This window comes from Littorina saxatilis, linkage group LG16 (assembly GCF_037325665.1).
Source record: "Littorina saxatilis isolate snail1 linkage group LG16, US_GU_Lsax_2.0, whole genome shotgun sequence".
NCBI classification, from domain to species: Eukaryota; Metazoa; Mollusca; class Gastropoda; order Littorinimorpha; family Littorinidae; genus Littorina; species Littorina saxatilis.
Genome location: NC_090260.1, coordinates 35072483 through 35084603, shown reverse-complemented (window position 1 = coordinate 35084603; position 12121 = coordinate 35072483). Strand labels below are relative to the sequence as shown.

The 12121-nt window shown below is 43.1% G+C and overlaps 1 protein-coding gene across 1 annotated transcript in view; it reads left to right on the top strand.

Moving 5' to 3' along the window:
- LOC138950925 (uncharacterized) overlaps window positions 1–12121 on the top strand; it is a gene marked incomplete in the record, with an annotated part of 92127 nt that overhangs the window by 42100 nt on the left and 37906 nt on the right. The window contains 7 exon segments of the mRNA XM_070322635.1: window positions 418–537; window positions 910–1051; window positions 5559–5716; window positions 8126–8267; window positions 9455–9668; window positions 10504–10647; window positions 10850–11059. Of these exon segments, the coding sequence (XP_070178736.1) occupies window positions 418–537; window positions 910–1051; window positions 5559–5716; window positions 8126–8267; window positions 9455–9668; window positions 10504–10647; window positions 10850–11059 (1130 nt within the window).

The following is a 12121-nucleotide window of genomic DNA, read 5'->3' as shown; positions in this document are numbered from 1 at the left end:
AGGTATGTACTTTCAAATGTTTCATATATTTTCTAAAAGAGTAAGTTTCAAACTTTGCAAAAACATAAGGTATGTAAGGTTATCTTGTGTTGTTGATTTTTAATATTTTTTTCAAAATGGCTCTAAATCGCGCGTTGGCAGGGAACACAGGGGAAATTTAGCTGCGCCTCGAATGAGTTAATATTCCTGTCTGTTGTGGGGGGGGTATTTGGTCATCTTTGTAACTTCTTTTCTTATATTTCTTTACAAAGGTGAGTCGAACATGCTTCTTTTCCTTGCTTTATTTACAAGTAAACTGTTGAGATTCTCATGGCACACAAATATTTTGCCATATCTGCAGAAGTAAACTTCTTTTTTCCTTCATGGACTCACATGCACAAGACTGACGTTGTTGAATGTTTTGTGTTTGTTTTGCAGCACAATGTTCACACCAATTCCCGTGTTACCCGGGTACATGTGAATCTGGGACAACCAACTGCCAGTGCTCTGATGGCTTTACAACTCGTGACTCCAGAAATAGTCACCAATGTCTAAACTGTGTGTATTACACTATGTGTCATTAGTGTATGAGTGTGTGTATTAATGATCATTTTTAACCATGTTATCCTAACGTCTCAGAACTGTGAAGCAGTTTCTTTACACTTTCACTCTCACGTTTCATTAGTCCCCAAAAGGCATCTTATCAACTAATCAAGAACAAAATCAATGATTTAATTGTCTCTTGATGTATGTGAGTGCGTGTGTGTGATTGGGTGCATTTATGTGTGTTTGTGTGTGCCCTTAGATCCTATCAGCAAGAGATAATGCCTAGTTAGCAGTGTTGTGTGTGCGTATGTTTGCCCTTAGAAGATGTTAGAACAAGAGAATGTGTGCTGATAAGTGCAATGGTCACTGTCATGTGTGTTGCAGTGCAGGGGGCTCCACAGATCTTCCAGATGCAGGCCCGGCTGACGTATAAGGCCAATATGAACGGTGTGTTCATGGAGATGTACGAGCTGATGGCAGACTCCACCGACAGGACTGACATGGACTTCATCTGGACCAACCGCAAGTGTGTGAACCATCTTAACCCACAGTCAAACCTGGTGGTTTTTAAGGCAGGGGTGTTGGCCCTAGGTACCTTTCTGAGCGATGTGGTCAAAATTTGTCTTACCTCTATCATTGACCTGTCCAGCATGGGTGACCCATACAGCAGCACTCCGTCGCTGGCATAGCTCTCAGAGTTACTGCGGCATGCAAGCCATCACACAACCACAAGGAATGAACCATGTGATGGATTTTCTATTCAAAATGTCTGTAAACTTGCCTCCATTTTAAACCCCCTCCTTTTCATTTGTTTGAACACATGATTTTATAAGATCTTTAGAAGTGGTGTGTACAACTTGACCCCGACAATCGATGATGGAGTGTCCCTGTTGACACAAGGATCGATCGAAGTGAAGTGTGCAGTGCACATAAGAGAAGAATACCATTGGAGGCATTGTACATGTAGTACAGGTATGGCCAAATCGTTCGCCACCAGCCAGTCAAAACTCCGCTGTGCAAGTAGAAACCGTCTGGTAGCTCGCCCAGCTGGCCAGTGAAAATTCTGGCCAAATACAAAACTTTTGGTTGTACATGTACTATCGACTTTCAAAGCCATACTATCATATTCATGCAAGAACTTCTGTCTGCTGTCTCAGACGCGCTTCTAGCATTTCCTTTGCGCTCCGGCTGTTTTTACAGTTGCGACTTAATCCATAGCAAAGAATAACTTGAAAACTGATACAGAGAAAGGAGGAAAATAAACAGTACTAGAAAGAGAAAAGAGATTGATCATTCAAAGAACACTTGAGAGGGAATACTGATAGCCGGTTGGGGAGTGGCAGGAGTTGGATGGGGAGATGATCTGACAGTCATCATTGTTGCTGTTGATTTGTACCGGGCCAGCGACATTTCTGGCGGGCTAGTGACGCTGATGGGGTCTATGTCGACCAAAAGAGTGGGATTCCCTGTAGGTGGAGTTCCTGGAGGGGGATTCCCTGTATACAGGGAATACCACAGGATTTAGTTCCTGTAGCGTGTCGCTGATATCGCTGAAAGTCACGTGATGCTTGGCGACATCGGTAGAATTTGATGTTTTTCAATCTTTTTGACTCACATGCGAAGCAAAAGTGAGTCTATGTACTCACCCGAGTCGTCCGTCCGTCCGGAAAACTTTAACGTTGGATATTTCTTGGACACTATTCAGTCTATCAGTACCAAATTTGGCAAGATGGTGTATGATGACAAGGCCCCAAAAAACATACATAGCATCTTGACCTTGCTTCAAGGTCAAGGTCGCAGGGGCCATAAATGTTGCCTAAAAAACAGCTATTTTTCATATTTTTCCCATTTTCTCTGAAGTTTTTGAGATTCAATACCTCACCTATATATGATATATAGGGCAAAGTAAGCCCCATCTTTTGATACCAGTTTGGTTTACCTTGCTTCAAGGTCAAGGTCACAGGAGCTCTTCAAAGTTGGATTGTATACATATTTTGAAGTGACCTTGACCCTGAACTATGGAAGATAACTGTTTCAAACTTAAAAATTATGTGGGGCACATGTTATGCTTTCATCATGAGACACATTTGGTCACATATGATCAAGGTCAAGGTCACTTTGACCCTTATGAAATGTGACCAAAATAAGGTAGTGAACCACTAAAAGTGACCATATCTCATGGTAGAAAGAGCCAATAAGCACCATTGTACTTCCTATGTCTTGAATTAACAGCTTTGTGTTGCATGACCTTGGATGACCTTGACCTTGGGTCAAGGTCACATGTATTTTGGTAGGAAAAATGTGTAAAGCATGTGAGTCGTATGGGCTTTGCCCTTCTTGTTTTACATTAATCTTACAAATTCGAGTATGGTTTGCAAGTTTTATTGAAAAACTCCACCCTGTGGGATTCTCTGTATACAGGGAATCCCCCTCCAGGAACTCCACCTACAGGGAATCCCACTCTTTTGGTCGACATAGACCCCATCAGCGCTAGTGACTTTCTTGAAGTTAGGCCAGTTAATTTTTTTGAGATTTTACCATCCCTGCAGTACGTCCTACTGGTAAATTTGAAAAAAATATGACAGGGTCAAGTACATGGCATGAAGAAAATCAATACATCGTGACATTTTTTACTTGCAGTACTTTACACATACACAGACCTACAGACACATGGAACACACTCACACACACACTCACACACACACACTCTCTCTCTCTCTCTCTCTCTCTCTCTCTCTCTCTCTCTCTCTCTCTCTCTCTCTCTCTCTCTCTCTCTCTCTCGTAAATATGTTAATCCCTAGTTTTGGTGAGGGCTGGATGCAAACAAATTTGCAACAGTGCTTATTCTATAACCCTTAAAAGCCCCAAAGAGGACTTGGAGAGGACAGCACGTTTCGCCCTGCAGTCCGGACTGACGATCTAACAGCGAACGACAAGAAGAAAGAAGATAACCCTTAAAAGATAAATATCTAATCTTATCTTTCAGGTTATCATAAGCTCATACACTGCATATATGTATGTCACACGCTTTCCTTCTTTGCCACTACTAAAGCAAACGTGTGCAAGATTGTATGTTACACGCTTTGGAGCATGTGCAAGAACGGATTCAAACTCGAACTCGTCCCTCCAAAAGCCCCAAAATGCACACACGACTTTTATTTCTCCTGCTGTTATTGTTTCTTCTCTTTACAAATTCTTCAACGCTGAGAATACTGAAAACGGCATCCCAGACGACAGTACTGTTTCCATACGCGAATTTAGCTGCCCTTGGAAAGTGGCTCGCTCAGGAGACCTGTTAGCCTGAAACTAAAAGGACAGAGTTCTGAACATAGATGACAAAGACCCCGAAAAGAACAAACATTTCGCGGATGCAGACACAGAAAGACGTCATGAAGAATGCGATGCTTTAAAAGATACAGACTGTGACGATGACTGTGACGTCGTCATTCACATATACCGAGACGTCATTCATAGTTGTTCGGTCACTTCCGTCAAAAAGTAGATCTCTCCACAATGGCTGCTCCTGTGTTTAGGTTTGTCAAGCTTGTGTACACAAAACGTGTTTGTTTTCTCCTCTGTTGAAGCTGTGAGACATAAATGCTATTCCGACTTGGTCGTGTGACAGAATTTTCTTACACACTTGATTAGCTGATGTCTAACTCAGCCTCACGGCTTCGTTAGACAATCAACGTAATCTCGTGTGGAAGAAAACGTCTGTCACACTACCAAGTTTGAATAGCAGGTAATGTCACACTACTAAAGCAAACGTGTGCAAGATTGTATGTTACACGCTTTTAAGCATGGCAAGAACGGATTCAAACTCGAAATCATCCCTCCGAAAAGCCCCAAAATACACACACGACTTTTATTTCTCCTGCTGTTATCGTTTCTTCTCTTTACAAAAGCTTCAACGCTGAGAATACTAAAAACGGCATCCCAGACGACAGTACTGTTTCCATACGTAAATTTAGCTGCCCTTGGAAAGTGGCTCGCTCAGGAGACCTGTTAGTCTGAATCTAGGACAGAGTTCTGAACATAGATGACAAAGATCCCGAAAAGAACAAACATTTCGCGCATGCAGACACAGAAAGACGTCATGAAGAATGCGATGCTTCAAAAGATACAGACTGTGATGATGACTGTGACGTCGTTCACATATACCGAGACGTCATTAATTCATAGCTGTTCGGTCACTTCCGTCAAAAAGTAGATCTCTCCACAATGGCTGCTCCTGTGTTTAGGTTTGTCAAGCTTGAGTACGCAAAACGTGTTTGTTCTCTCCTCTGTTGAAGCTGTGAGACATAAATGCTATTCCGACTTGGTTGTGTGACAGAGTTTTCTTACACACTCGATTAGCTGATGTCTAACTCAGCCTCACGGCTTCATTAGACAATCAACGTAATCTCGTGTGGAAGAAAACGTCTGTCACACGATCAAGTCTGAATAGCAGGTACATGTAATGTGCCTTCGCTAGAAAAATGTGTGCGAGTTGTGCAATCTGCTGGTTGGCTCACGAAGTGTAGCCTATGCGATCGTAACTTTGTCTGTCTGTGCGTTTGTGCGTGTGTGTGTGTGTGTGTGTGTGTATGTCTGTGGTAGAAACTTTAACATTTCCGAGTCTATGTGTGAGTGGTTATCCAAGACTATGGATAAAGCTCGCATAAGATTACGTCACGGTCAAAAGTGTTTGACGTCAATTAATGCATCATGACGGCATGCCTCCCTGTAGTCTTTCTCTCTCGCGTGGTGTGTGTGGTCTCGGTCATTGTTATTTTGAGCGGGCCGAGACTATTTGGCAGTCGTGTCCCTGTAAGTAGGCTACATGCAGACAGACAGATCTAGATCTAGTGTCTCTCTTTCTTGCACAGTGTCACCTAAGCTTACTGTGTGTGTGGGTGTGTATGTGTGACGGAGTGATTGAGTTTGTGTTACTGCATGTTTGTCTATTTCTTACGTGAGCCTTGAAGGCTTCGCCTCTTGTTTTCTATAAGCTGTGTAAAGGAGCACTATGAACTGGTGTGAGAAACTTGCAGGAAGATCAACCAGCTGGAGGTGATGGCTGCCAGTCAGTTCAGCGTCAGCAACATTCCCCCACCCCCTGACTACATCTCAAGCTCTCGTTTCGGCATCGTGTCGGGATCCATTCAAATGCTGCACACCAAAGTCGCTCTGTCCAAACAGAAACGACGATGTGAGTACGAACTGCGTTTGATATACAGTGGAACTCTCCATCTACAGATCCTCAATCTAGTTTTGAAAAAAAGAACCCCAAAAGCAGAGACATCAAAGTAAAAAGCTCAGAGCATGTAAGAATGGACAGGTCCTGGATCTATTGGTTACTCTAAAATTCTACGGGCACGGTGTATATGGGTCATTCTATAAAGCTGTGTACCAAAAGTGTGACATGCATAGTGAAAATTGAAAATGTCTGATCAGGTTGTTTTTATGGTTTATGTGAGAGATATTGACATAAGCCATATGTTGTCATGGTAAAGAAAAGATAAGTTTATGCTTTTTGGATACGAGGGATGATCGGAAAGTTGTGTAACATCACACATGTTTAACATAATATGGGATCCAAACACATAACATAGATAACAAAAACCCTTGTATATAGTAAACTGCTTTATTTCCTTCAAATTCAGCAGTCTGGGGAAAAAAACAAGAAGTAGTTATTGGAAACAAAAACGTATTTTCGTTGGTGTGTCAACATATCTTAATGTTTGTGCGAACCAACAAACAAAACCACTCGTGTGAATCAATAACAAAACATTGAGTCAACCTGTAGCTAAAAGATCAACACTGAATGCCTGGAATCAGTTTATCACAGAGACAAGTAAGGCTAGGTTAGCCAAAACCCGAAGGTTAAGAAGGACAGCGCTTGTCTCCACGAACACTGATTTGCTTAATTTTATGCTCATTTTTAAAGCAAACATAACATATCTATTTCTGGATTCGCGAGCTGATAAAAATGCAAAGCAATCATGTTTGAATCTGTCATTACAATTTTGAGAATTTTAATGAACAAATTATCAATCAATTTTTCAACTTCTAAACTGCAAAGCAATCCCTAGTCTGGACAGCCTCAGAACTTGTTTGACCAACATTTCTATCAATTCAGTGTTAAAATGAGGTCGCCACATTGTTTCCTCAAATTTGTTTTAAGCCGATTTGATGTCATAAAAGCTAGATTTGTTCATATGGATTATATCTAACAAGAAAACTGTCTCAAATAGCCCCAAGAGCTATTCAGTTCCGGTAGGGGGGTTGTAATTATGAGACCACACACCAGAAATACCTTAAAATAAAAGTTTGAGCACCCCCCGCGGGTTAGGGGGAAGAATTTACCCGATGCTCCCCAGCATGTCGTAAGAGGCGACTAACGGATTCTGTTTCTCCTTTTACCCTTGTTAAGTGTTTCTTGTATAGAATATAGTCAATGTTTGTAAAGATTTTAGTCAAGCAGTATGTAAGAAATGTTAATTCCTTTGTACTGGAAACTTGCATTCTCCCAGTAAGGTAATATATTGTACTACGTTGCAAGCCCCTGGAGCAATTTTTTTATTAGTGCTTTTGTGAACAAGAAACAATTAACAAGTGGCTCTATCCCATCTCCCCCCCCCCCCCCCCCCCCCCCCCCCCCTTCCCCGTCGCGATATAACCTTCGTGGTTGAAAATGACGTTAAACACCAAATAAAGAAAGAAAGAAAGAAAAGTTTGAGCGCTGCGAGTTACTCAAATTGAAAACGGCTGAGTTTTGAGTGGGCATCCCAGACAAATTCTCATTGCGACATTCTTTGTGCGAGTCATAATTTTCGTCCTACCTTTCAACCCTGAGTATTGAATGCGCTATTCCTAGAGATACAGATTTGAAATTGAGCCGAGAGCTGAAGAGTTCGTTTTGGGAGTTGAAAAGATGACAACGCACACAAGGAAGGTTTTAGAATCATTGTTTGAGCGTTCTATTTTTCAAATCTGAATCAGAATGCTGTGTTTGATAGTCATTGCAGACAATGATATTCTCCAACGGATATTTTGTTTGTTTCTATTATGCAAAGCGTTTTCGCCCTGTATGGCACGGAATTTGCACGAGTAATTAAGCTAGACTGCATGTTTGACTTCCTCAATCCAACAGTCTTGATCTGCTTTGAAGAATGGGTAGCCAACAAGATGCCAATTCACCCTATTTTTGTGACCTTATTTTCTTGTCATAATGCATCGAAAAAGTGAATGTACTTGTGAGAGGGTGGAGTGGAAGGGTGCACAGATCAGCATGCGTCAACAGGAAGATTAGAGGGGCTTGCTTGTGTCTGTGTAGAAATGCCTGGGATATGGAGCTAGGCATGTCTTTGAACAACAGCTGTCATACCTATGCAGATACACAGGTATAACAACCATTCACACCTGTGCACAGGAAGTTCTGTATTTGTAGTTCTCAGGTGCATTGTGTGGTAACCAGCATGATGGGAAATGATGGTGTTTTCATTCAGAGCTTGTTACTTGTTCTTCAATCTTCATTACTTTGTTCATCTTGTTTATTTTAATGTTGTTCATCTTGTTTATTTTAATGTTGTTCATCTTGTTTATTTGAATGTTCCAGTTGTGCGATCCACAGATCCTTATGTCAGCCTAGACAAAAATTTCAATTGCTCTGAGTCAGTGTCTCCAGAAAACCCTGAGACCTCTGTGTTCAACTGCACCATTACTCAACGCTTCGACCGCTCGCTGGAGAACGGAGACAAGTAAGTTCTCCACTCTCTTTTCAACATACCTTCCGCCCCATGTAAACGTTTATGTAAACCTCCACGGACCTGTCAGGGCTTTTTACATCGGCTAAACCTCCACGGACCTGTCAGGGCTTTTTACATCGGCTAAACCTCCACGGACCTGTCAGGGCTTTTTACATCGGCTAAACCTCCACGGACCTGTCAGGGCTTTTTACATCGGCTAAGAGCATCCTTCTACCTAGACACCAGTACCGTATTTTGGGGACAAGGCGCTTTTTGTAAAAAGGCGCAACCCCCATTTTTAAGATTTAAATGAAAGAAATCCACACAATAGGCGCTTCCAATGTATTAGACGCAAGTCAAAGGAAATATACGTAATGGAAACATTTTGTCTCTGGAATGTGCAGTGAGATCAAAAGCTAGTACTGGTTGGCCTTGTGACCTGGGGTTAATGACAGGTTTTTTTTAGCTGAGACCAGCTGCTAGCCCTAGTTTACACACTGACCTTCTGACCCCTGTCAAGACCGAGTTTTCAGCTATGAGACCAACACCTTTGATGTCTGAGAGGAAACTGCATCAGAAACACGCATGTCACTACAAAGCAAGTGTTTTTTGTTGTTGTGTATGGTGATATGGGTACATGTGTACTCTTCTTTAGCGATACGGGTCAACAGGGCGCAGTGGTCAAAGTTGAGAAAAAATGTTGTGCCTTATATATATATAGTCCTAAAAGTCCGGCAATCCGCAGCCTGGCTGTGTACGCTGCAGAGTGGGACTGCTTTTTGCTGCACTGATTTCACAAATTGACACTGCTAAATGTCAGTTCTGAAATAAAATTCAGCATTTCCATTCTGCGCAGAAATCAGCCAAGATGCAGATTTTTTTGTTCCGTGTCAAAGTGGATTGAATCTCATATCTTGTAAAAGCTTGGATGGATCTGCAATGATTTACATGATGGTTTACACAGGAAGGAAGGTAACTTTCAATTTGGTTTCAGAGATTTTTGCTCTTCTTCAGTGGAAGCCCTGACACATAGATGTCTTTTTGTGGCCTGGTCTTTTTGTGGCCTGGTCTTTTTGTGGCCTGGTCTTTTTGTGGCGTTTTTTTGTGGCCTGGTCTTTTTGTGGCCTGGTCTTTTCTTTCTCCAGTGGTTTCCTTGCAGCATTTGAATAGAGTGATGTGCTGAATGTTGTTGCGTACAGTTTGACCATCAAGTTCAGCACAGAGAGTGGAGGATACCGCACGCTGCGCAACACCAACGCAGGAGGAGGGATCATTGCAACGCAGAGTTTTAGCGGTCAGATGAAAGAGGTGGACGTGCAGTTCCGTTTTGACCTAGACCTTCCCTTTCACTGCCAGGAGTCTGCTTCCTGTGGCAACAATGAGGTGCTCCTGGACGTGCAGGACGTCACTAAGGTAATGCACACATCTGGCTTACACTAGTGTCTGCACATTTCTACTGTTTGATTCACCTTTTTTCTTGTAGTTTTTATTTGCTGTCTGTGTTTATGGCTAAGTATTTTTGTGGGTTATGTTTTGTATTATTTTCATTTCCTTGTGTTTATCAACATTGCTCAGTACCATACAATTCTGTCGTCTTATTCATCTACTATGATTTGCAGCTCTTTTCGCCCAGTGTTCGCTCTCCGACTGTTTCTTGATTGTCCTTATTTGTACTTCTTTATTAGCATGAATCTGGGAGGTATACTTCACATAAGATTCCCAAAAATTGATTCTACCACGGCTACCAATTTCTTCTGCTCTTAAGGTTGGAGAAGAACAACTGGTGGCTTGTGTTGTGCTGTACATTGAGGTGTGTACCGAGTGCTTCTTCAGCCTTTGTTGTGCAGTGATGTTCTCAGGCCTCAATCGGTCTACGGTCACTGACACATACTTTTTTGATCTGACGCATTGGTCTGACCTTTGACTGGTCAACTGTCCAGAAGTTATACATGTACGATGTCTTCTGGTCAACAGACAAAGCAAGCAGAGTTGGACACATCAGTGTTGTTCCCAGGCCTTGGTCTTCGCTCATTGACCCATACTATTTTTGATCTGACGCATTAGTCTGACCCCTGGCCGGTCTACCATCGGATAGTTTTGACCTGCATAAGGTCTTCGGACCATCAATTTTCCTCGCAAGCGGAGAAAACCAGGCCATTTGGACCTATACATAGTTGAATGCAGGTCAAAGTGCGGTATAATCCTCTAGAGTGTGGGAACAGCACTGACTGGGTGCTATATGTTTCAGGATGCACTGCAGATGAGATGGAGTGGCTGGCAGGACCAGCTGTCGGGCATGCACCGCTACGCCCTAGAGGTCTTCGTGCTCAACATGACGCGGCCCAATCAGCTGGGCATTCTCAAGCCTCTCCAGCCCCTCTTCATCACAGAGGTGAGGCACACACGGGGGGAGAAACCATCTGGAGTAGAGAGGGTGTGAAAGATGGAGGGAGACAAATGAAAGAAAGAGACTGCTGTGCTTGTAGACTTTCCACTTTGAGCTTTGCATCATCTTTCCACAGGTTGTATGTGTATGAATGCATGAACTGAATTTTGATCTTGACATGACCTTAATACGAATTTGACATTTGCAGGTATATGAGACGAACGGGCCCCTGTCTCAGATCTACCAGCCCCCGTCGCCGGGTATGTACGCGGTGATCCTGGAGGCGGGCGACCTTGCAAACAACACCAAGTATGTGCGGCGCCTGGTGCTCTATGACCCTGTGTCCGGTGTCGACACCGACCCTGCTCACCACTTACGCTTCACAACCGCCAGCCCCATGGACAACTACGCCTTTCAGGTGATCACACGTTGCATACATCTCAGTGTGTTGCCATATCATGGTAGCTGGTGCATTTCTTACCTGTACACCCCATGGCTGATCACACGTTGCACATATCACTGTGTGTTTTGTTATCATGGTAGCTGGTGCATTTCTTACCTGTACGCCCCATGGCTGATCACACGTTGCACATATCACTGTGTGTTTTGTTATCATGGTAGCTGGTGCATTTCTTACCTGTACACCCCATGGCTGATCACACGTTGCACATATCACTGTGTGTTTTGTTATCATGGTAGCTGGTGCATTTCTTACCTGTACACCCCATGGCTGATCACACGTTGCACATATCACGGTGTGTTTTGTTATCATGGTAGCTGGTGCATTTCTTACCTGTACGCCCCATGGCTGATCACACGTTGCACATATCACTGTGTGTTTTGTTATCATGGTAGCTGGTGCCTTTCTTACCTGTACGCCCCATGGCTGACCCCACCTTTCAGGTGATCATACGTTGCACTAATATCTCAGTGTGTTGCATTATGGTAGCTGGTGCATTTCTTACCTGTATGCCCCATGGCTGACCCATTAACCTTTCAGGTGATCAAACGTTGCACATATCTCATGGTGTGGCATTATCATGGAAGATGATGCATTTCTTACCTGTATGCCCCATGCCTGACCCAACCTTTCAGGTGATCACACGTTGCAAATATCTCATGGTTTAGCGTTATCTTGGGAGATGATGCATTTCTTACCTGTATGCCCCATGCCTGACCCAACCTTTCAGGTGATCACACGTTGCAAATATCTCATGGTTTGGCGTTATCTTGGGGGATGATGCATTTCTTGCCTGTATGCCTCTTTTGGCTGACCCAACCTTCCAGGTGATCACACGTTGCAAATATCTCATGGTTTGGCGTTATCTTGGGGGATGATGCATTTCTTACCTGTATGCCCCATGCCTGACCCAACCTTTCAGGTGATCACACGTTGCAAATATCTCATGGTTTGGCGTTATCTTGGGGGATGATGCATTTCTTACCTGTATGCCTCTTTTGGCTGACCCCACCTTCCAGG